This window comes from Ranitomeya variabilis, chromosome 4 (genome assembly GCF_051348905.1).
Source record: "Ranitomeya variabilis isolate aRanVar5 chromosome 4, aRanVar5.hap1, whole genome shotgun sequence".
Taxonomy (NCBI): domain Eukaryota; kingdom Metazoa; phylum Chordata; class Amphibia; order Anura; family Dendrobatidae; genus Ranitomeya; species Ranitomeya variabilis.
In genome coordinates, this window is record NC_135235.1 from 613,489,687 (window position 1) to 613,512,129 (window position 22,443).

At 44.1% G+C, this 22,443-nt stretch overlaps 1 protein-coding gene across 5 annotated transcripts in view; it reads left to right on the forward strand.

Moving 5' to 3' along the window:
* SDK2 (sidekick cell adhesion molecule 2) overlaps positions 1 to 22,443 on the forward strand; it is an 826,128-nt gene that overhangs the window by 756,302 nt on the left and 47,383 nt on the right. For all 5 annotated transcript variants that reach the window (XM_077253403.1, XM_077253405.1, XM_077253404.1 and 2 more), the window contains exons 21-25: positions 4,854 to 5,045; positions 13,793 to 13,914; positions 14,002 to 14,111; positions 20,409 to 20,559; positions 20,698 to 20,935. In XM_077253403.1, the coding sequence (XP_077109518.1) occupies positions 4,854 to 5,045; positions 13,793 to 13,914; positions 14,002 to 14,111; positions 20,409 to 20,559; positions 20,698 to 20,935 (813 nt within the window). The remainder of the gene's footprint in view (positions 1 to 4,853; positions 5,046 to 13,792; positions 13,915 to 14,001; positions 14,112 to 20,408; positions 20,560 to 20,697; positions 20,936 to 22,443) is intronic.

Sequence of the window (22,443 nt, forward strand, 5' to 3'; positions counted from 1 at the left end):
GCCTTCAGCACCACATGCGGGGGGGACAGCGCTTAGTGTAGCGCTGTCTCTCCTGCGGGCGGTACGTGCACACGGAGGAGAGTGCACACTGTTCTCCGTGTGCACGTGTGCTGTCCGTATTGTGGTCCGTGCTGCCGGTGGAAAACGGACATGTCGACGTGTTTTCAGCACGGACATACGGTCCGTGTGAAAACACGCACATGTGCATAGACCCATTCATTTGAATGGGTCTACGTGTGTCAGTGTCTCCGGTACGTGAGAAAACTGTCACTACACGTACCGGAGACACTGACGTGTGAAAGAGGCCTAATAAAGGATGAAAGTGTGCATGATACAGAGATGTAAATTACACCACAAGTTGTACTTAAAGGGAATCTGTCAGCAGTTTTTTGCTATATAATCTGAGCGCAGCGATTATCACTGCCTGGACTGGTGCCCGCATGCATCCTAGTCCAAGTCCACCACTGATTAGCAGCTTAGGCTTCTTTCACACTTCAGTTTTTTGGCGTCAGTCACTTCCGACATAATGACGGATCGACGGATCCGTCACAATAGTTGAAAAAACGGATGTAACGGATCCGTTTTTTTGACGGATCCGTTACTCGGGGGTTGTATATACTTTTTGGAGCATGCGCAATTGAAAAAAATTGAAAAAACGGATTGGGGCGACGGATCCGCCGAAATGACGGTCGCGACGGATCCGTCGCCCATAGGTGGCCATTCTATGAAATGACGGACATGACGGATCAGTCGCGATCCGCCATTTCAGCGCAGACAAAAAACGTTGCAATGACTGTCAATGTCTAGATGACGTCCGCCAAATTTTGACGGATCCGTCCCATGACGGATGGAACGGACGACCATCCGTCACAATCCGTCGCTAATGCAAGTCTATGGGGAAAAAACGGATCCGTTTTTTGAGGAAAATGGCGGATTTAGACTGACGCCAAACAACTGAAGTGTGAAAGAGGCCTTAGCGTCATATATGAGAAATCAGCCTTTTTTTTAACTTGTCCTCATATTATAAGTAGGTTTGCGCACTTTCTTTCTTTACTTGTTACATTATCTGTACTTTTTATTTATTACTTGTTATTTTTGCCTTCCTCTGATGAACATGTTAGACTATAAGTTGAACTCGATGGACTTATTTCTACCTTCAACCTTAAAAACTCAGGAAAAACTCTTCTTTTACTACTTCCTTTCTTATGTATATCTATACTTTTTGTTATTATTTTTTAACTAAGGTATTATTATTGTAATATTTTTTGGTTAATTATGTATTTATGCTGCTCTTTTGGTCCCTGTTAATGCCATTTCATTAGCAAATGTGGTTTTTAATTATCATGTTATCGTGTAACATCTAATAAAGCTTTATGAATTCCTGGAGTGGATGAACCCTATATATTTATAAGTGTTCATCCATCACCAGTTCAGGATTTTCACCACTGAGTTAGATTACTTTGCATTTTCGAGTATAACGCCCTCATCTGAGAAAAATGTCTGGACGATTTCGTGACAAATAACTTTGTAAACATAAATTGGTATATGTTGCCATAAGCGCCCATGTTCAACAGGACCTGTCACCAGATCAAAAGTGGGTAGTTTTTGATCTTATTTTATTTCCACTGTTCCTCTGAGTAATCCATTCTTTAGTTTTTTTTAAATCCGCTATACGGTTCCAGAGATATGGACTTTTTTATTTAGTTAGTAAGCTTAGTCTTATTGTCTTTACTTAGGAGGTGTGGCTCATGGGATTCTCTGGGGGCGTGTCTATAGGCTACTATATGAGCCACACCCCTTTTTCAAAGACCATAAAAATCAGTTCTAAATAAAAAGGCCCATATCTCTGAAACCGTATGATGGATTGCAAAAAAATCAAAAGGCAAATTACTCAGGGGGACAGTGGGAATAAAATGAGGGCAAAATTAGTCACTTTTTACTTACTGACAGTTTTTCCTTTAAGAAAAAAATAGTATACTACGTAAGCATATACTGTATATATATATGTATATATATATATATATTTATTTTTTTATTTTATTTTTATTTTTTTAATGGATGCCTTTGTAAAAGCTGGTGCCATTCAATACAGCAGAAATGGGTATAGTAGACTATACCAAGCTAATGGAAGCCAAAATGGACACAGTATTGGCCTCCAGTAGCTAAATGGGGTCCTATTAAATCTTTAAGCTACTTCTCTGCTGGTTATTGTAGTCCAACTACAACTGGAGATTACACCTACAATGAAGGCGACATAGATTGTCCAGTCATTGTTAATTCAATAGTAGTGTGTCACTGACAGATCCTCTATAACAACTTATTACAGATGTCACATTTCTGTTCAGAAGATAGCAAAGGTGATGGATTTTCTGCAAATGTCACGTCAGCCATGACTAATGTTCTGCAGCTATGCAGAATACACGGGGGTCTCTATGAGCAGAGCACCGGGCACTACAAAGGCCTGGCCTCCGATTGTCCCTGGTGGGCACTTAACTAGCAGGATCTGGGGGACTGGTAATGAATTACCCACTTATATCTACAATCAGTCTGACACCAAAGAACACTGCACCGAGCCGTCCCCGAATGCATGAATTATATAGAGGAGCATTTCTAAAAATGTTTCCGTGTGACAAGCAAACAAGCGATGTGTAATCATTGTAATCAGCGAGAACGCCGGGCGCACATAAACCCACAGTCAGTAATAACCATCACTGCGGAGACTGGCACACCGCAACTGAGTTAATAAATCAGCAGAGTCTTCGTAAGTGGAGCAAACTATGTATGTAATATTAGCATGTTCTAATTCCGGGCCACAGCAATGACGTGTGGACCCACGCGGCACAGTATGAAGGCTAGAAATGGAGTATACCTCAACGCTATCCACCAGAAACCATAGTGCCATCTCTAGTGTATAAATAATACCACTATACTGTATAGTACCCAAGTAATAGCGCCATAAATAGCTGCTTAACAGTGCAAATATAAATAATATCACCACACAGTTCATTAAAAGTACCAGTATAGTATCCAAGTAACAGTGCCATGACCAGCTCTATACCGTACATGCAGTTATAATACCGCCATACAGTGCAACTATATATTACCTAAATAATAGTGCCATCACCAGCTGTATACCTTATATGTCTATGTAATATTGCACCTATATAATGCTGTAATCAGCTGTATACCTTATATGTCTAAATAATGTCAACATACAGTGCAATTATTTAGTACCAATATAACAGTGACATAATGCTGTATATCTTATATGTCTATATAATATTGCCGTACAGTGCAACTATATGGTAGCCAAGCAACAGTGCCATAATCAGCTGCTTAACATGCATGTATAAATAATACCACCATACAGGGCAACTATAAAGTACCTATATAATAGTGCCATAATCAGTTGTATACCATACATTCTATATATCGCTATACAGTCCCACTATATAGTACCCACATAACAGTGCCATAATCATCTGTATACCATACATGTCTATATAACATCACTATACAGGGCAACTATAAAGTACCAATATAACAGTGCCATAATAAGCTGTATACCATATTTTCCTATATATCGCTATACAGTGCCACTATATAATACCCACATGACAGTGCCATAATCAGCCGTATACCGTACATGTATATAATATCACTATACAGGTCAACTTTATAGTACCAATATAATAGTGCCATAATCAGCTGCATACTGTACATGTCTATATAATATTGCCATAAAGTGCAACTAAATAGTACCAATATAGCAATGCTCAAATCAGCTGTTTACAGTGTGTCTAAATAATATTGCCATACAGGGCAACTATATAGGATCCACATAACAGCACCTTAATCAGCTGTTTGGGATGCGCGTCTAAATAATATCACCATACAGTGTAATATCATTATATAGTACCCAAATAACAAAGTCATAATCAGCTGTATAGTGTGCATGTCCATACAATGCAATTAATACCACTAAATAGTACTGAAATATCAGTGCCATAAACAGCTGTATGGCATGCATATCTAAACAATACCATCATACAGTGTCAAAATAATACCACCATACAGAACCAAAGTCATAGCGCCATTAATAGACACACGTATACTCAGCTGCTTATTGCAGGCTTATTTGGGTACTGTACTGTGGTGTTATTAATGCATTGTATTGTACACACACTGATTAGGCATTGTTATCTGGGTATTGTTGATGACTTATATCTTGCTATTATTTAAGATTACACTGTATAGCACTTTTATTACGGTATGGTATAGTGGTATTATTAATGCACTGTATAGTGATATTATTTAGACATTCACACTATAGAGCGGTTTTGGCACTGTTATTTGGCTACTATTCAGTATTATTATTGAGGCACTGTATATTGAGATTATTTAGATTCACACCGTTACTGAGCGTTAATTTTAGGGGCCTCAAAGACAGTGAACCAACCTAAAGGTGTCATAAAGAGCCAAAGGATCTGCTAGGTTAGGACCTTAAAGGGGTTCTCCACCTTTGGGGATATTTTTTTCTCAAATGCAAGTGTTTGCGGGCTACAAATCGTTTTTTGCCATTGGGTTTCATCAACTGTGATGTGGCCTGTGGTCATAAATAAGACAGATAAAAGAGTTATAAACTCCATCAGAAAAAGCTCACCGACAGATTCCCAGTTACCTCTTTCTGCAGTCAGCAATAAGGAGGCAATAGAAGGTAAACGGTGCAACATTTTTAATTAAACCCAATTGCAAAAATTATTTTTAGCAACTAATACATGAACTTTAACAACAACAAAAAAATGAAACGGTGTACAACCCTTTTAACTTGTCCAGTCATCTTTGTTTTGCAGGATACAAGATTTCCTGGGAAGAGTTTAACCAAACCAACACCAGAGTAACCCACTATCTGCCCAACCTCACCCTGGAGTACCGGGTCACCGGGTTGACGTCACTCACCACCTACACCATCCAGGTAGCCGGCATGACATCAAAAGGCCAAGGAGCGGTTGCCTCCTCCACCATCTCCTCCGGTGTACCGCCAGGTGGGTATAGCTACAGCACATGGAGTGATTGGAGAGTCATAATAATAGCTTTCCGTCTTTTTTTTTTTCTTTTAATATTTACTGGAACCGAGCGCTGACATTGTCACCATGACTTTGCCTTTTGTGCGCTTTTCCATTAGCCAAGGCACTTGATAATATAATTGTTCTCTATTACAAAAGGCTAATCTGTCATCAGCTCTGCGGCGGCTCGTCACCTCGCCATCTCTCTGATCGAAAGGAGGGTCGCCTGGACAATAACAGTAATTAATCTCATTTGGGCAAGCTCTGCCTGATGACACAGATTAGTAATATGTTTATTAAAAAGAAAAACACCAAGCTTGCTAATCTTTTACCATAAGGTATTGGTGGAAAAAAACTGAAATATATATTTTCCTTACATTTAATAGCAAAACTGTGCATATTACATAACACATATATCCAAAATCATAACATTGTCACATTTTACATATACATTATAACAAAGCAATATACCGAATGCCTGAAAACAAAAAGGTGTATGGAGCATTGCTAGCCTTCAGTGAATAGAAACGTTCTTTTCTTTTTAAATTTATATCACTTGGCTAAAATTCCATCCTGATTGTTAATTGTGTTCTCCAGACACGGGTCTAGTATAGAAATCTGGGTGTAGATTGACATCTTACAGTAGTGCACCAAAATTCTGGGAGTTTTTACCATTTTGCAAGAAGGATATGCAGCCCTAAAATCAAAGCAAACCAAACCAAAGAAAAAACAAAGCAGCCCTAAAACACCAAAGCAAACCAAATCAAAGCATCTTTAGGGTATGTTTCCACGGTCAGGAAACGCTGCTTGTTTGACGCTGCGCAGAGCTGCAGCGTCAAACAAGCAGCGTCCAGATGTTCCAGCATAGTGGAGGGGATTTTTTGAAATCCCGTCTCCACTATGCGTGGAAACCCGCACGCGGCGGCCCTGCGACTACGGACATGCTGCGCGTCTTTTCAGATCGCAGCATGTCCGTACACCTTGCGGGGACGCAGCGTCCCCGCAAGGCATATCACAGGGCCCTATGGGAGCGAGCGATCATCCCGGATGTGAAGAGTTAACACATCCGGCATGATCGCGTCCCAGAAAGGGGGCGGGGCTTAGCGCCGAGCGGCTTCGCCGCTGCGGCGATACCGCCGGCCATCCTGAACGTGGAGACATAGCCCGGGTATGTGTCCACGTTCAGGATTGCTTCAGGCTTTGGTCAGGATTTTATGCAAGTAAAATCCTGACCAAAACTGCACCTGAGGTCACTGGCAGGTCACCTGCGGTGTACCTGCGTGTTTTGCTCATTGTAGCAACATGCTGCGTTTTGAAAAAAACGCACCGCATGTGCGTTTTTGCGGCAAAAACGCATGCGTTTTTTAACGCATAGTGGAGTCGGGATTTCATGAAACTATGCTGTAACATCTGGACGCTGCGTTTTTGACGCTGCGGAAAAACGCTGCGTCAAAAACGCAGCGTTTCCTGAACGTGGACACATACCCTCAAAACCAAAGAAAACAAAGCAGTTCCAAAACCAAAGCAGACCAAGCAAAATGGAAAAAACAAACCAGCCCCAAAATCAAAGCAAACCAAACCAATGAAAAAATAACAAAAAAAACAAGTATCTCCAAATCCAAAGCAAACCAAACAAAAAATAAAAAACATAGCAACCCCAAAACCAAAGCAAGCCAAAAAAATTAAAAAAGCAAACCAAATCAATTTAAAAAGCAAAAAAAACAAAGCAGCTCCAAAACCAAAAAAAGCAGCTCCAAAACTAAACCAAACCAAAGCAGCTCCAAAACAAAAGGAGACCAAACAAATTAACAGAGAGAGAGAGAGAGAGAGAGACTCCCAGACTGGAAAACGCTACTAAGCATACTCTTAAAAAAAAAAAATTGGAGCATGCTCAGTTTAAGAAACCGGAATCCGTCGCCGGATTCCATCTTTTGATGGAACCGGCGCCATAGGCTTCCATTCTAACAAACGCCGGATCCGTCACTGTCCGTTTTTTTGACAGACATAAAAAACATTCCTCTGTGCGTTGTCTCCGGCCGCTGGACCGAAAATGTTCACCGCATCCGGGGAAAAACGGACAAAACGTGGGGCCATCCGACGCTAATACACGTCTATGAGAAAAATCATTCGCCGGATCCGTTTTTTTCAAAATTCGCCGGATTGCGCCTGACGGCAAAAACCTGATGTGTGAAAGCAGCCTAAACCAAACAAGTACAAAAAAAAAACAAAACAGCTCCAGTACCAAGAAAAAACAATACAACACCAAAACCAAAGTAAACCAAATCAAAGCAGACCATACTAAATTTAAAAGCAGCCCCAAAAGCAAACCAAATCAATAAAAAAGCACAAAAAAACCAAAACAGCTCCAAAACCAAAGCAAACTAAAACCAAACAAATAGCAATGCAGCTCCAAAACTGAAGCAAATCAAACCAAAGCAGCAGCAAAACCAAAACTAACCAAAAAAAAAAGCAAAAGAAAGCAATTCCAAAACCAAGGCAATCAAACAAAATTGGAAGAAAAGATAAAGAAAACAACAAAGCAAAGCAGTTTGTGGTAAAATGTCTGCTCTCATGCTGCATGTTTTTGTTTAGGAGGGATGGGGGGTACCATGGCAAATTACTGCAACCTGTGAACTCAGCCTAGAGACATGGATCGCCACAAAGCTTGCTACAGCGTATGTCAGCAGAATAGGATTTGATTTAGAGAAGCCTCTGAATATACATAAAACTTTTCGTTAACTGATTGCAAGCAGAGATCTTGAAACTGAAAAGTTGAACGTGTTAGAATGCTAGCCCCCCCCCGCCAAAAAATGAAATAAAGGGGGGGTCTCATGGCATTACAGATCTTAGGAATATTGTTGTTATCAGATATGCACATTGGTCTTTAATTTAGGGTTCAATCTCAGGTCAGTTTAAATGTCCATGGTGAGCTATTTTTAGAAGCTCTGGTTTTAACTGGTGTTTTTGGCGCCCATTTCAAAGGATTTTTATTGGTGGTTATGGTTGTTGGGCAGATTTATTCTGCTATATATTTGCCAGCTTTTACCAGGGAACATCATTCCGCTGGAGAAGTGAAGAAAAGAAGAGACCCCTTTCCAGGATGGAAGAATTGCTGCAGCAGCTGATCTCCAGAGCCGGCGCTGAGGGCGGGGTTGACTGGCTAAGGAGCTGCCTCGCTATAGAACCTTATGCGGTAGCATCCGAAGCCGTCTCCCCCCCTCCCTTACCGGCATCCCAGGCTGAGTCCCCGTGTCAAGACGCTGCAGAGCCACCATTGGTCATCAGAGCTCCAGGCTCTCCGGCCCTGCCGTTACCTCAGGATGGACCGGGCCCGTCGCAGAGGACCAGACCCCGCTCTCAAGCGCCATCCAGGAAGCCTCGCGGTGCTGCATCCAGGAGATCTCGCAGCCCAGCGCGAGAGCTCACACAGCGTCCTCAGCCGTCGCCAGCCGCGTCATCAGTGAGCGCTGGCAGATCAGGGGTAAGATGCAGCCGTACAAGCGCTGCGGGAACCCCTCTGTCAGGCGCCCTGTCGGCGATGGCTGCGGCCTCCTCCAGCATCCCAGCTCCCGCACCGGATCGCGTGCTCCCGCAGCGTGAGGACTCCATCGGGTCAGGATCAGCTGGCTCGCACCGGCGCTCGCCCAACATGGAGGGCTGGAGTGCTGGCAACTCTTCTGGACGCAGCAGCGACGCCATCAGTAGGGGTGAGAACATTCATGTGCCCCTGTCTGTCTCGCACTCTGATTTTAAAAACATGATCAAGGATGTGGTTTCAGAGACACTGGGGGAGGTTTTTAAATCTCCTTCTCCCACAGTTGTCAGTTTTGACAACAGTCCTGGAATTTCCACATCCTCTACGCTAATTCCTCAAAATCACTTTAAAGAAGCTCTGACTTGTGAGCTTTCTCCCCTTGGTTTTCATCTCAGCTCAGCAACAAAGGAGCTGATTTGGAGTAACCAATACATTGATTTATTTTCTCTGCTTCCTCGCAGGGATCAGCCGGGTAGGTTGGAGAGGCGCGATGAAAAATCTGATTCGGATGACGTTAAACGTGGTCACATCAGATCTTTCAACAATTGGATACAGGCCTTTTCAATTTACTCGGCGGTCCTGGGCGAGAAATCACCCAATTTATGTAGTAAATTGTTTCAACACATTGACATAATTTTGGAGGCATACCGCAACTTTGGCGGTTTTGCCTGGATTAATTATGATGAATCTTTTAGGCACGAAGGATGTGGGGCTTTGGATTAATCTGATGCTGCCTCAGAGACAGTCTTCAACTAAACAGGTGTCATCAGCCCTCCCTAAGAAGGGCGTCTGTTTTGCTTTTAATGACTCTGTCTGTAAGTGGAATACTAACTGCAGATTTCGACATGAGTGTTCATTTTGCGGAAATGCGCACTCTATGTCACGATGCTTTAAAAAGCAGTCCGCTCAGCAAACACTTTCCAGGGACAGCAATGCAAAAAGCCTCGACCCCAGTGAAGCTGGAAAGACTGGTGTACTGGCTAAACAAGTACCCAGATCTTCTGAGCAGTAAATTAATTTTTAACGGGTTTTCTAAAGGTTTTTTTGTGCCTTCTTTTAAAGGGATCGGCTGTAAGTTGTTAAGGAATCTTCCCTCTCTGGCGTTTAATCCCGAAATAGCTAGAGAAAAAATTTTTAGCGAGCTGGAACTTGGTAGGGTCGCAGGTCCTTTTACCTCCCCTCCTTTCCCAAATTTTCGTATTTCTCCGTTAGGTTTAGTACCCAAAAAAGATACGGGATCTTTCCGCCTGATTCACCACCTATCGTACCCCACTGGTTCATCTTTAAATGATGAGGTAGATAAAGACGTCTGTTCTGTTAGCTACTCATCATTTGATTTGGCCATAGACATGCTTAGGACTATGGGTAAGAACGCTCTTATGTCCAAATCGGACATTAAGTCGGCGTTTCGGTTATTACCTATAGATCCTAACGGTTTTAATTCATTAGGCTTTTATTTTGAAAACCAGTTTTTCTTTGACAAATGCCTCCCTATGGGTTTTTCCCTGTCTTGTTTTTACTTCGAGAGCTTCTCATCATTTTTGCATTGGATACTGGAATCTAATTCCCCCAACGTCAATATTTTGCATTATCTAGACGATTTTTTGTTTGTAGGCCCCCCTGAATCCTCAATTTGTTTAGATACACTTAATAGTTTTATTAAAATGTGCGAGTATTTTGGCGTTCCCATTGCCCATGAGAAAACCGTTTTTTCCTTGTAATTGTATCGAGTTTTTAGGCGTTACGTTAGACTCGGTTAAAATGGAATCCAGACTCCCGCCGGACAAAATTGTAAAATTATCCACTGCACTAAATAATTGTCTTACCAAAAAGAAGGTGATCTTAAAGGATCTTCAATCTTTACTCGGCCTACTAAATTTTGCTTTGCGTATTATTCCAATCGGTCGAGTCTTTTCTAGACGGCTTTATGATGCTACCAAAGGATTAACGTCTCCTACTTCTCATATCAGAATTTCTTCTGAGATGAAGGAGGATGTAAAAATTTGGTTAGAATTTCTTTCAGATTTTAACGGAAAGTCTTGCTGGCAAACTGCTTTTATTTCTGCTGACTCAATCCCCTTCTCTGTTTCAGTGAATTCCACTTCCGGCTGTGGTGTTCTTTTGTCACATCATTGGTGTTATGTTCAGTGGCCATCTCATTGGTTGGATTCTCATATCACAAATAATGAGATGGTGCTGGAACTCTTTGCAATTTTTTTGGGGCTCTATTTATGGGGCTCTTTGATTCAAAACTCCAGGATTAGCATCTTTTCATTGAATCAAGGAGTACTTCTCTCCATAAACACCCTGTCCTCTAAAAATAAATGTGCTTCTTTGATTATAAGACAGTTGGTTTTAACATGCCTAAAATTTAATATTTGGATCAAAGCGAAACAAGGTGTGAGTGCATGGGCTTCAGTGGCGGGTTCACTGTGCAAACATGAGCGGTCAATTTTTTGCTTACAGGTACCCAACGCAGATTTGGAGCCAACTCCTTGCCCGCAGTCAATTTGGGAGCTGATTTCGATTTGATTCCTCAGTGTATTAGGAATTCCCTCTCTGCTAGATCATGGGCCGATTATTCGGCCGCGTGGCTTAGATGGGTGAATTTTTGCGCCCTTCATAACTTAAATTGTAATGTATCCAATGCCTTATCCGGCCTGCAGTTTGCAGTATCTCTGTCTGAATCAGGCCTCTCCCACTCAGCTATAGCTAAATCCATTGCAGGGGTATCGTTTTTTCTAAAATTAAGGGGTAACCCCCCGCTAACTAGTTTTTTTCCCTTAAAACAATTTTTGAAGGGCTTGAAGAGATCTAACTTTAAACCAGATTCAAGACGCCCGATCTCTTTCCAGCTTTTGAAGGAATTATGCTTAGCGCTCCCTGATGTTTGTAGTTCTAGAGAGGAGAGCCTTTTATTTTATTCAATATTCACACTCACATTTTTCGGTGCCTTGCGGGTTGGCGAGGTAGTCTCAACTAAAAAATCGGAACCTTCTGGTCTGTTCAGGTCTGATGTCAGAGTTGATAATTCTCAAGTAGTTTTATTTATTAGACAATCAAAAACAGACCAGATGGGCAGAGGTTCTAGGTTAATTATTAACTCTTTCCCTGAGCCGTTAATCTGCCCAGTATCTAGTTTAAGGCGTTGGCTTACTATTAGGCCAGATATTTCAGGCCCGTTATTTATTCATTTGGATGGTTTACCTGTAACTATATTTCAATTCAATGCAGTTCTAAAAAAATGCTTATGTTCTTTGAATTACCAACACCTTAGGATCACTTCCCATTCTTTCCGTATAGGAGCTGCTACCGAAGCAGCCAGATCAGGCTTAGAGGATGCTTCAATACAGAAATTGGGTAGATGGGAATCTAATAGATTCAAATTGTATGTTCGCCACGAACTTTACGATTACTAATTATCTATTTATTTTTCAGGTCCATTCTTAGTGTGGATTATTGGACACTCGTATATTTTTTGGGCAGAGAAGAGGGCCAGGCAGAGAGTTTATACTGAGAATTTATCATTTAATTCTTCTCAAGTTCAGATCTTCTGGCACAGTGTTCGGGGCATGAAATGGTCAAATTTTTGTTTTGAGTTTAGAAAATGTATTAACATGTTTCCTTTTCCAGATTTAGTGATTTTTCATCTGTCCGGTAACGATCTGGGCAAAATGAGAACTTTAGATTTATTAGCTTTTATGAGGTCTGATATTTGCAGCATTAGACAGTCTTTTCCGTCTGTTGGTCTTGTTTTTTCTGAAATTGTCCCCAGAATTTTATGGTCTGATTCTAAGTTTTTATTTTTGGATAAGATTCGTAAAAGAATTAATAGGAGTATGAGTAAATTTTTACCATTAATTGGCGGTTTTTCTTTTCGTCATGAGGATTTAGAAGGGTTTTTACCAGGACTTTTTCGGAATGATTTGGTCCATTTATCAGTTATTGGATTGGATATTTTTAACTTAAATTTACAATCAATGGTTGAAAAGTGGCTGTGTGGTTATGGGGGGGCCTCGCCTCTTTGAGGCTTGGCTCTTGGGAAAATCGCCCATTGGTATGGGCGGATTGGATTTGGTATTTTTATGGAAATATGGAAGTTGTGATTACATTATTTATTTTGTTTGTAACTGGTTTAACCCTAAATAAACATCACGGCCATTTTTCTTCCACTCAATAAATTCTGTGTTGTGTTTTTATTTATTATTTAAGGAATAGATCTTGTAATGCCATGCTAGCCCCCCCCCGCCAAAAAATTAAATAAAGGGGGGGTCTCATGGCATTACAGATCTTAGGAATATTGTTGTTATCAGATATGCACATTGGTCTTTAATTTAGGGTTCAATCTCAGGTCAGTTTAAATGTCCATGGTGAGCTATTTTTAGAAGCTCTGGTTTTAACTGGTGTTTTTGGCGCCCATTTCAAAGGATTTTTATTGGTGGTTATGGTTGTTGGGCAGATTTATTCTGCTATATATTTGCCAGCTTTTACCAGGGAACATCATTCCGCTGGAGAAGTGAAGAAAAGAAGAGCCCACCCTCCCTCCCCTTTTCTTTGTTAAGTCCCCGTCGTGATGTTCTTGTTTGTGGGAAAATCGCCCATTGGTATGGGCGGATTGGATTTGGTATTTTTATGGAAATATGGAAGTTGTGATTACATTATTTATTTTGTTTGTAACTGGTTTAACCCTAAATAAACATCACGGCCATTTTTCTTCCACTCAATAAATTCTGTGTTGTGTTTTTATTTATTATTTAAGGAATAGATCTTGTAATGCCATGTTGTAAAACTGAACTGATAAGATTTAAATAAGTTTTTTTTTTAAATTGGGTCTAAAAGCTATTTTTTAAAATGAGTTTAATTAAAAATGTACTGTTTGTGTTGCACTGTGGCTATACAATGTGTTAACTGAGATCCTATCAGTGAGCTGGCTATGGGGAGTTTGTAACTTCACATAATGCTTTTTCTGAGCTCCTCTCAGCTGATTTATGACCACAGTCCACAGACATCATCAAAGTTGAATGTGTCGGGAAATAAAGGGCCTGTAAAAGCCGAACGGTGCAACATTTTTATTGAAACCCAATTGCAAACCTCCGAATAGATGTATGTAGGTTAGTGTTTTCAAAAGTGGACAACACCGTTAATTACAAATATGTGGATGCAGTTTTTGACATTCCTGTATGTCCTACAGAATTGCCTGGAGCACCAACCAACATCGCCATCACAAACATCGGGCCTCGCTCAGTCACACTTCAGTTCCGACCAGGTTATGATGGCAAAACCTCCATCTCCAGGTGGCAGGTAGAAGCCCAGGTGAGAAAACGAGGAGCAAACATATTAACACAACACTGTGCTTTATAATGTTTCTTCCAATGACCACTGAGCTTCTCATCTTCTTAGGTTGGAACACAAGGAGAATCGGAAGAATGGGTTCTCATACACCAGCTGGCGAACGAGCCCAATGCCCGTGCTATGGTGGTCCCCGGGCTGAATCCTTTTACCTTTTACAGGTAAGCTGAGACCGTTACACAGTGTGAGGCCATTTCTCCCACCAGGGTATAACATCTGACGCCTCATCCCCCTGGAATATAATGGAGCGCCCCCCAGACGCAGGGCAATGGGGTACTCGGCACCGGGTCCCTCTGTCTCGGTTCTGGGGATGTCACGGTGGCCCGACCCGGTCCGTGGCCCTGCTAAGGGGCGTCCAATTAAAGGTGTAGGTGAAAGTTTGTCAAGTGTTCGTGACGCCACCTGTGGTGTTCGGTCATGGTGACCGACGCTGCTGGGGGTCCGCTGGGGTGATGGAATGGCAGCTAGATGGTATACCTTCCCACAGGTGAAGTATGTCCCCAGGGCTTCCCTTGCTGAGTAGATGGTAATGGTGTAGGTCGCAGTAAATAACGAGGACACAGGGTTGCAGTCTCTTTACCTTTTACTGTAGACTTCAGCATCCACAATCCAGAGCACTGTTAACAGGGCTGGCTGAGACCGGCCGGTCCGAAGGCACATCCAGAGTTCCCTTTGCAGGTGGAAATCAGTAGCCTTCCTACTAGCGCCTGTGTGTTGTAGTACCTCCCTGCTGAGCACCATGGGATAGTCCTCACAACTGTTGTATCTGTTTCTGATGTTCTCTCTCTCCGTCCACCAGATGATATGGATAGGACGCACCCGTATGACGGGGTAGGCCTGGAGTTATTTTATAGGGACCCTAGAGACGCCCCTCTCCCACAATTGCCTCCGTTGTCCGCTTAGGTGAAAAGGTGAGACAGCCCACCTAGAGTTAACTGCCCTGCCGTAGTTCAGAGTAACGCGTAGAGCCAATACTCCCTCGGCGTTCCGGCCAACGGCTACGCGCCTCAGAAGGATGTTGCCACGATCTTAGGGCACGACTGCTCCCGGTATTATCTCCTAGTGCTGTGATCTCGTTTCTCACTTCTCCACAATATACTTCGCTTCTTGTCCTTTCTTAGGATGCCGCCGCAAGGTAGTGCAGGCGCGGCTCCGTAACGATCTGTCTCTTGCTAGGCCACTGTCAGGATCCCACCCCTGACAGGGACCTCCCTGGATCTTCCCAGCAACTCTCTCTCTCTAGATGTTGCCTGGGCAAAACCCAATCAGCTTCTCCCTAACTTCCTATCCAACCCCCAGTTTTACCAAAGTGTGAGGAGTGGCCTAGTAAATAGAACCTTTTGCTCCCCGTGGTGGCCGGAGTGTGAAGTGTAATGTGTGACTGTGATACCTGGTCAAGTGAACTCTTTTAGTACAATCAGACGTACCATCACTCCCCTTAGTGGCAGAGCGACAATACTGCACGACCAGGACTCTGGGGCGCTGCACTCCCGGCCCGTTAAATCCAGTACTCCCGGACTGGGAAAAGAAGAACAACAATACATGTTAGCTAAAGACATACAAAATTTTGGAATGCTGTAAACAATTAAATATAACAGTGCTTCCCTTTATGGGAGGTGAGGACATTTGAACGTTGCAAACAAGAACATATTTATATTACGCTTAAGGTTTTTTTAAATAACATTTATAATTAACTAACTATAACTAACTATTATGACCCAGCCGGGCATACTATCTACTAAGTGCAATTTTCGGAACAATAATTTAACTTTTCCTTTAAGGGCGTGTATGCTTAACCCACTAAAGGCATGCTATCAAACACTACAGTACAAATTAACTTTTTCTTTATTTCTCTTTTCTAAGTGCAATATCTATTAACCATCTATCTATGGCTCTCTGGAGGACTCACTAACCCCTACGGGTTCACTTTATTGAAATTCAGCTTTCAACTTTCCTTTGTCCTCAATCTCTAAAGTTCGTCATTAAACATTTCCTATCACTATCTAACTAACTACATATTATTTCTATGTAACACATTATCACTGTTCAACTTTCTTAAGGCAACATTATGGTTTAGACTAAGTGCAACAATTAAACATTCCCTTTAAGAGGGTACCAAGTCTCTTCTGAGGTAGTGCAAATTCTCAATTTGCAAGTCCGTTTAAAGCAAGAACTTCTGCGCTGTAATCAGGAACAGTCTCTTCAAAAGCTCTTCTTTTTGTAAAACCAGTAGGGGGCACCTTTAAGAAGGTGCAAACTATATAAAGCAACAGTTTGTGAATCATTCACCGCCCATGATTCGGCAGTCTTTTGAAACAATGATGAACTTGTGCAAAACTCAAAGAATAATAGGGATCCCGGGTCAACAAAGGGATTCCTTTAAGAATTAACCCTGGTTGGGTCGTAGCAGCAAAACAGGAAAAACAAACAAATAACTATTTACAGTCTTCATGTTTCCGAGGTTTATTCCCATAAGTCTGGAGGTAGCAGTATCTTCCAAGGCACCAGTCGGTATCTCACACTTCCGGGCTTAGGCAAGTGGGTTTCTGGATCCTCGTCTGGTCCCATGTAGACTTCATGGGTTTGCTGTTCATGTATCGTCAAGTCATTAGCTGCTATCAAAGTTTGGGTAGCCTGGGTAACGGCAGTGTTGGTCCCGATTGGGGGTCCAACGGTGGTAGTCAAGCTTACAGTGGTGGTGGCAGCAACCCGGGGGACTGTCGGGGGTTCAGCTGTTGTAGTGGCTGGGGGGCACTTTCTTGACACTAGGTGGCGCTGTCAGGGGTGCGCATCTCTTTACATTTTGAGCGTACCACCCATTGTCTCCCCAGTGACGGATGTAAGTCACCGAGTCCCCGGGGTACAAGCTGCGGCCCGGATGCTCCCTTCCAAGGTGGGACTCCACTTCACTCCGATCGACCCGAACCTTCGGTACCACCCCGGGCTCCTGGATTAATCCTCTCCCCCTATGGAGATGAAACATCACCACTATCCCATATCTCACCGGGAGTCTGTCGTCCTGTTGGCCCTCAGTATCCCATGCATCACTCTGAGCCTTCTGTCTATTCTTCTCCTTTCATTGCGTCACTAAGCATTGTTTATATTCCTCCCAGGTGAGGACGGCAATATAGGATCCACACGCCCCACTCCCCAAATCATCCCAGCGAAAGATCACTCCCTCCTGGCTCACATTCACCGGTGTGCCCTCAGTCGCTAGGTATAGAGGCGGTGCTCCGTTAGGGGCGCGACGAACCGCCGGGGCCGGCGCCACAGCCGGTGGTCGGTCACAGTCTAGATGGGGGACGGTCGCAGGAGCCGGATCGGTCGGTGGGGCAGGGGCATTTTTTGTACCTGTGTCTGATGTGGTTCCACCGATGACGATCCGCTCCACTGACAAGGATGCAGGAATCGGCTGCAGTTCGGACCGCGGTTCTTCCCAGGCGGTCTTCCGGCATAGTTCCGTCTTCCATTTCCTTGCTGCCGTCACCTTCGCACCTGGGGTTGGTTGGCTCGGCTCTTCCAGCGGCGGATCCAAGGAATTCAGATTCTCCAGCTGCAGCGGGTTCGGGTCTGCCTCCGGTCGGCGGGGACAGGCCTGGGTCACTTCGCCGTCGTTCAGGGACTCGCTGGTCGCTCTTGCTGTTTCGGGGTCCGCATCCACACATGCACATGGCTCCGCCATTTTCTGAGGATTGAGCTCCTTCTTGTCTTGGTTCCCGCTGTTGCAAATCAGGGGGCGGTTCTCCTCTGCTTCGGGGCAGGTCGTCATCTTGCAGCAGTAGTCGGAGGGGGCGGTCGTTACTTCTGGCGCCACTTTGGTAGTCTCCTCCCATGGCACGCCCTTCTTCTTCTCCTGCACTCCTCGTGGCGCTGTAATGGCGGCGGTTTTGGCGGGAATTTTTGGCGGCAAATGGCAATACACAGTCTTTGCAATAAATCACAGTTCAAGCACAATTCAGACACAGTTCCAAGGCACACATGACCTGATTCTCAGGTTTCAGTAGATCCTGTTTGTGATGCCAAAATTTGGAGCGCCCCCCAGACGCAGGGCAATGGGGTACTCGGCACCGGGTCCCTCTGTCTCGGTTCTGGGGATGTCACGGTGGCCCGACCCGGTCTGTGGGCCTGGTAAGGGGCGTCCAATTAAAGGTGTAGGTGAAAGTTTGTCAAGTGTTCGTGACGCCACCTGTGGTGTTCGGTCAGGGTGACCGACGCTGCTGGGGGTCCGCTGGGGTGATGGAATGGCAGCTAGATGGTATACCTTCCCACAGGTGAAGTATGTCCCCAGGGCTTCCCTTGCTGAGTAGATGGTAATGGTGTAGGTCGCAGTAAATAACGAGGACACAGGGTTGCAGTCTCTTTACCTTTTACTGTAGACTTCAGCATCCACAATCCAGAGCACTGCTAACAGGGCTGGCTGAGACCAGCCAGTCCGAAGGCACATCCAGAGTTCCCTTTGCAGGTGGAAATCAGTAGCCTTCCTACTAGCGCCTGTGTGTTGTAGTACCTCCCTGCTGAGCACCATGGGATAGTCCTCACAACTGTTGTATCTGTTTCTGATGTTCTCTCTCTCCGTCCCCCAGATGATATGGATAGGACAACCCGTATGACGGGGTAGGCCTGGAGTTATTTTATAGGGACCCTAGAAACGCCCCTCTCCCACAATTGCCTCCGTTGTCTGCTTAGGTGAAAAGATGAGACAGCCCACCTAGAGTTAACTGCCCTGCCGTAGTTCAGAGTAATGCGTAGAGCCAATACTCCCTCGGCGTTCCGGCCACCGGCTACGCGCCTCAGAAGGATGTTGCCACGATCTTAGGGCACGACTCCTCCCGGTATTATCTCCTTAGTGCTGTGATCTCGTTTCTCATTTCTCCACAATATACTTCGCTTCTTGTCCTTTCTTAAGATGCCGCCGCAAGGTAGTGCAGGCGCGGCTCTGTAACGATCTGTCTCTTGCTAGGCCACTGTCAGGATCCCACCCCTGACAGGGACCTCCCTGGATCTTCCCAGCAACTCTCTCTCTCTAGATGTTGCCTGGGCAAAACCCAGTCAGCTTCTCCCTAACTTCCTATCCAACCCCCAGTTTTACCAGAGTGTGAGGAGTGGCCTAATAAATAGAACCTTTTGCTCCCCCTGGTGGCCGGAGTGTGAAGTGTAATGTGTGACTGTGATACCTGGTCAGGTGAACTCTTTTAGTACAATCAGACGTACCATCACTCCCCTTAGTGGCAGAGCGACAATACTGCACGACCAGGGCTCTGGGGCGCTGCAATAACACCCGGCCCCTCGCCCTCCGGTGAATAACATCCGGCTCCTTGACCCCAGGGTATAATATCCGGCACCTTCGCCCCCAGTGTATAACATCCGGCCCCTCACCATAGCATCTGCCTGTGACAGAATGGTTGGTGGTAAAGAGCTCCCTGATGTGAGTGCTGTCCTGTAATAAGAGCCACCGGGGTAACAAGTTGGTTCATCATATTTCTTCATCACAAATCTTCCCCCATCAGCTGTGAGTGATATTGCTGAGAAGTGAAAGGAACCGCAGCAACTCAGCCACGAAGTGCTGAGAAGCAGCGGGCAGAGAACTCACCAACGTACGGCTGACTACATAACTGCAGAGTTCAGACCTCCTCTGTAATATCAATACAAACATTGCACCCCAGCCGGTAGCTTCATGGCCGAGCAGCTGCATGCAGCCTTACATCACCAAGCACAATGCCGAGAGTCAGATGCAGTGGTGTAAAGCCGCCACCACTGTACTCTGGAGGAAACGTGTTTTGTGCAGTGATGGATCACACTTCTCTATCTGGCATCTGGAGAACGAGCCTGGGTTTGGTGAATGCCAGGAGAACGCTATCTGGCTGACTGCATTGTGCCCGCTGCAGAGTTTGGTGGATTAGAATAATACTATGGGCTGTTGGCTGTTTTTCATGGGTCGGACTCGGCCCCTTAGTTACAAAAGAGAAATCTTAATCCTTCAGCACAAGACATTGTGGACAATTGTATCCTCCATCTTTGTGGGAACAGTTTGGAGAAGACGTTTTTCTGTTCCCCATGCCCAGTGCACAAGGTCCATACAGACATGGTTGGGGAGTTTGGTGGAAGAACATGACCGGCCGCACAGAGCTCAGACCACAACCCCATCTAACATCTTTGCGATGAGGTAGAATGGAGATTGTGAGCTCGGCCTCTCTCCAACATCAGTGTCTGACCTCACAAATGCTCCTCTGGATGACGGGAGTAAAAATTCCCCTCAGACGCCTCCAAAATCCTATAGAAAATCTTCCCAGAAGAGTGGGATCCGTTATATCTGCAGAAGGGCCAAACTCCTTATTAATGTCTATGAATGTAGAATGGGAAAAGCTGCTGTAGAGTAATGTGTAGTGTCCATATACTTGTGTCTGTACAGTGTATGTGCCATGTTATATGTATTTATGGAAGATTCTATTTTTCCATAGTTTCCGCATGTGCCAGGTGAACATTGTGGGCACCAGTCCTCCCAGTTTGGTTTCCAGGAGGATACAGACATTGCAGGCACCACCAGACATGTTTCCAGCTAATGTTACCCTACGTACAGCCAGTCAGACCAGCCTTTGGGTGCGCTGGGTGGTGAGTGCTAATCAAGGCATTAGATTTATGACTTTATTATCTGATGAACCCTACACAAGTTATTCTCACATCTGTGATGGAAGCGCCCCCACCAAATGACAATCAGCCCTATATCTCACAAGCCATTCTTTCCTGCAGCCTTTGCCAGAGTTGGCGTACAACGGTAACCCAGAATCTGTGGGGTACAGGATCCGATACATGAGAACTGATGGAAAAGGGAAGTCCTCCACCCACGTCATCCATGACCGCATCGAGAGGGAGTACACGATTGAAGACCTGGAAGAGTGGACGGAATATTCTGTGCAGGTTGTTGCCTTTAACACCATTGGGTCTGGTCCCTTGAGTCCCATTGTGGTGGCAAGGACTAGAGAGTCAGGTAAGAGGCAGTCTGAAACTTTTGATCATTATCTTAGACAAATCAATTTAATTAGAGGCGTTTATGCATCATGGATGACCGTATTGGCAGAGTAACTAGAGTCGTCTGTTCGAAAATGAATAAATCTGTTTGGCAGATGTATCCACCTACGTTTAAAGCTCGCCATGTACAGTACAGACCAAAAGTTTGGACACACCTTCTCATTTAAAGATTTTTCTGTATTTTCATGACTATGAAAATTGTAAATTCACACTGAAGGCATCAAAACTATGAATTAACACATGTGGAATTATATACTTAACAAAAAAGTGCGAAACAACTGAAAATATGTCTTATATTCTAGGTTCTTCAAAGTAGCCACCTTTTGCTTTGATGACTGCTTTGTACACTCTTGGCATTCTCTTGATGAGCTTCAAGAGGTAGTCACCGGAAATGGTTTTCACTTCACAGGTGTGCCCTGTCAAGTTTAACCCCTTTCTGACCTCGGACGGGATAGTACCTCCGAGGTCAGAAGCCCCGCTTTGATGCGGGCTCCGGCGGTGAGCCCGCATCAAAGCCGGGACATGTCAGCTGTTTTGAACAGCTGACATGTGCCCGTAATAGGCGCGGGCAGAATCGCGATCTGCCCGCGCCTATTAACTAGTTAAATGCCGCTGTCAAATGCAGACAGCGGCATTTAACTACCGCTTCCGGCCGGGCGGCCGGAAATGATCGCATCGCCGACCCCCGTCACATGATCAGAGGTCGGCAATGCTTCAGAATAGTAACCATAGAGGTCCTTGAGACCTTTATGGTTACTGATCCCGGCAGCTGTGAGCGCCACCCTGTGGTCGGCGCTCACAGCACACCTGCAATTCTGCTACATAGCAGCGAACATCAGATCGCTGCTATGTAGCAGAGGCGATCGTGTTGTGCCAGCTTCTAGCCTCCTATGGAGGCTATAGAAGCATGGCAAAAGTAAAAAAAAAAAAGTAAAAAAAAAATGTGAAAAAAATAAAAAAAATATAAAAGTTTAAATCACCCCCCTTTCGCCCCAATCAAAATAAATTAATTAAAAAAAATCAAATCTACACATATTTGGTATCGACGCGTTCAGAATCGCCCGATCTATCAATAAAAAAAAGCATTAACCTGATCGCTAAACAGCGTAGCAAGAAAAAAATTCGAAACGCCAGAATTACGTTTTTTTGGTCGCTGCGACATTGCATTAAAATGCAATAACGGGCGATCAAAAGAACGTATCTGCACCGAAATGGTATCATTAAAAATGCCACCTTGGAACGCAAAAAATAAGCCCTCAACCGACCCCAGATCATGAAAAATGGAGATGCTACGAGTATCGGAAAATGGCGCTTTTTTTTTTTTTTTTTTTTAAGCAAAGTTTGCAATTTTTTTTCACCACTTAGATAAAAAATAACCTAGTCATGTTAGGTGTCTATGAACTCGTACTGACCTGGAGAATCATAATGGCAGGTCAGTTTTAGCATTTAGGGAACCTAACAAAAAAG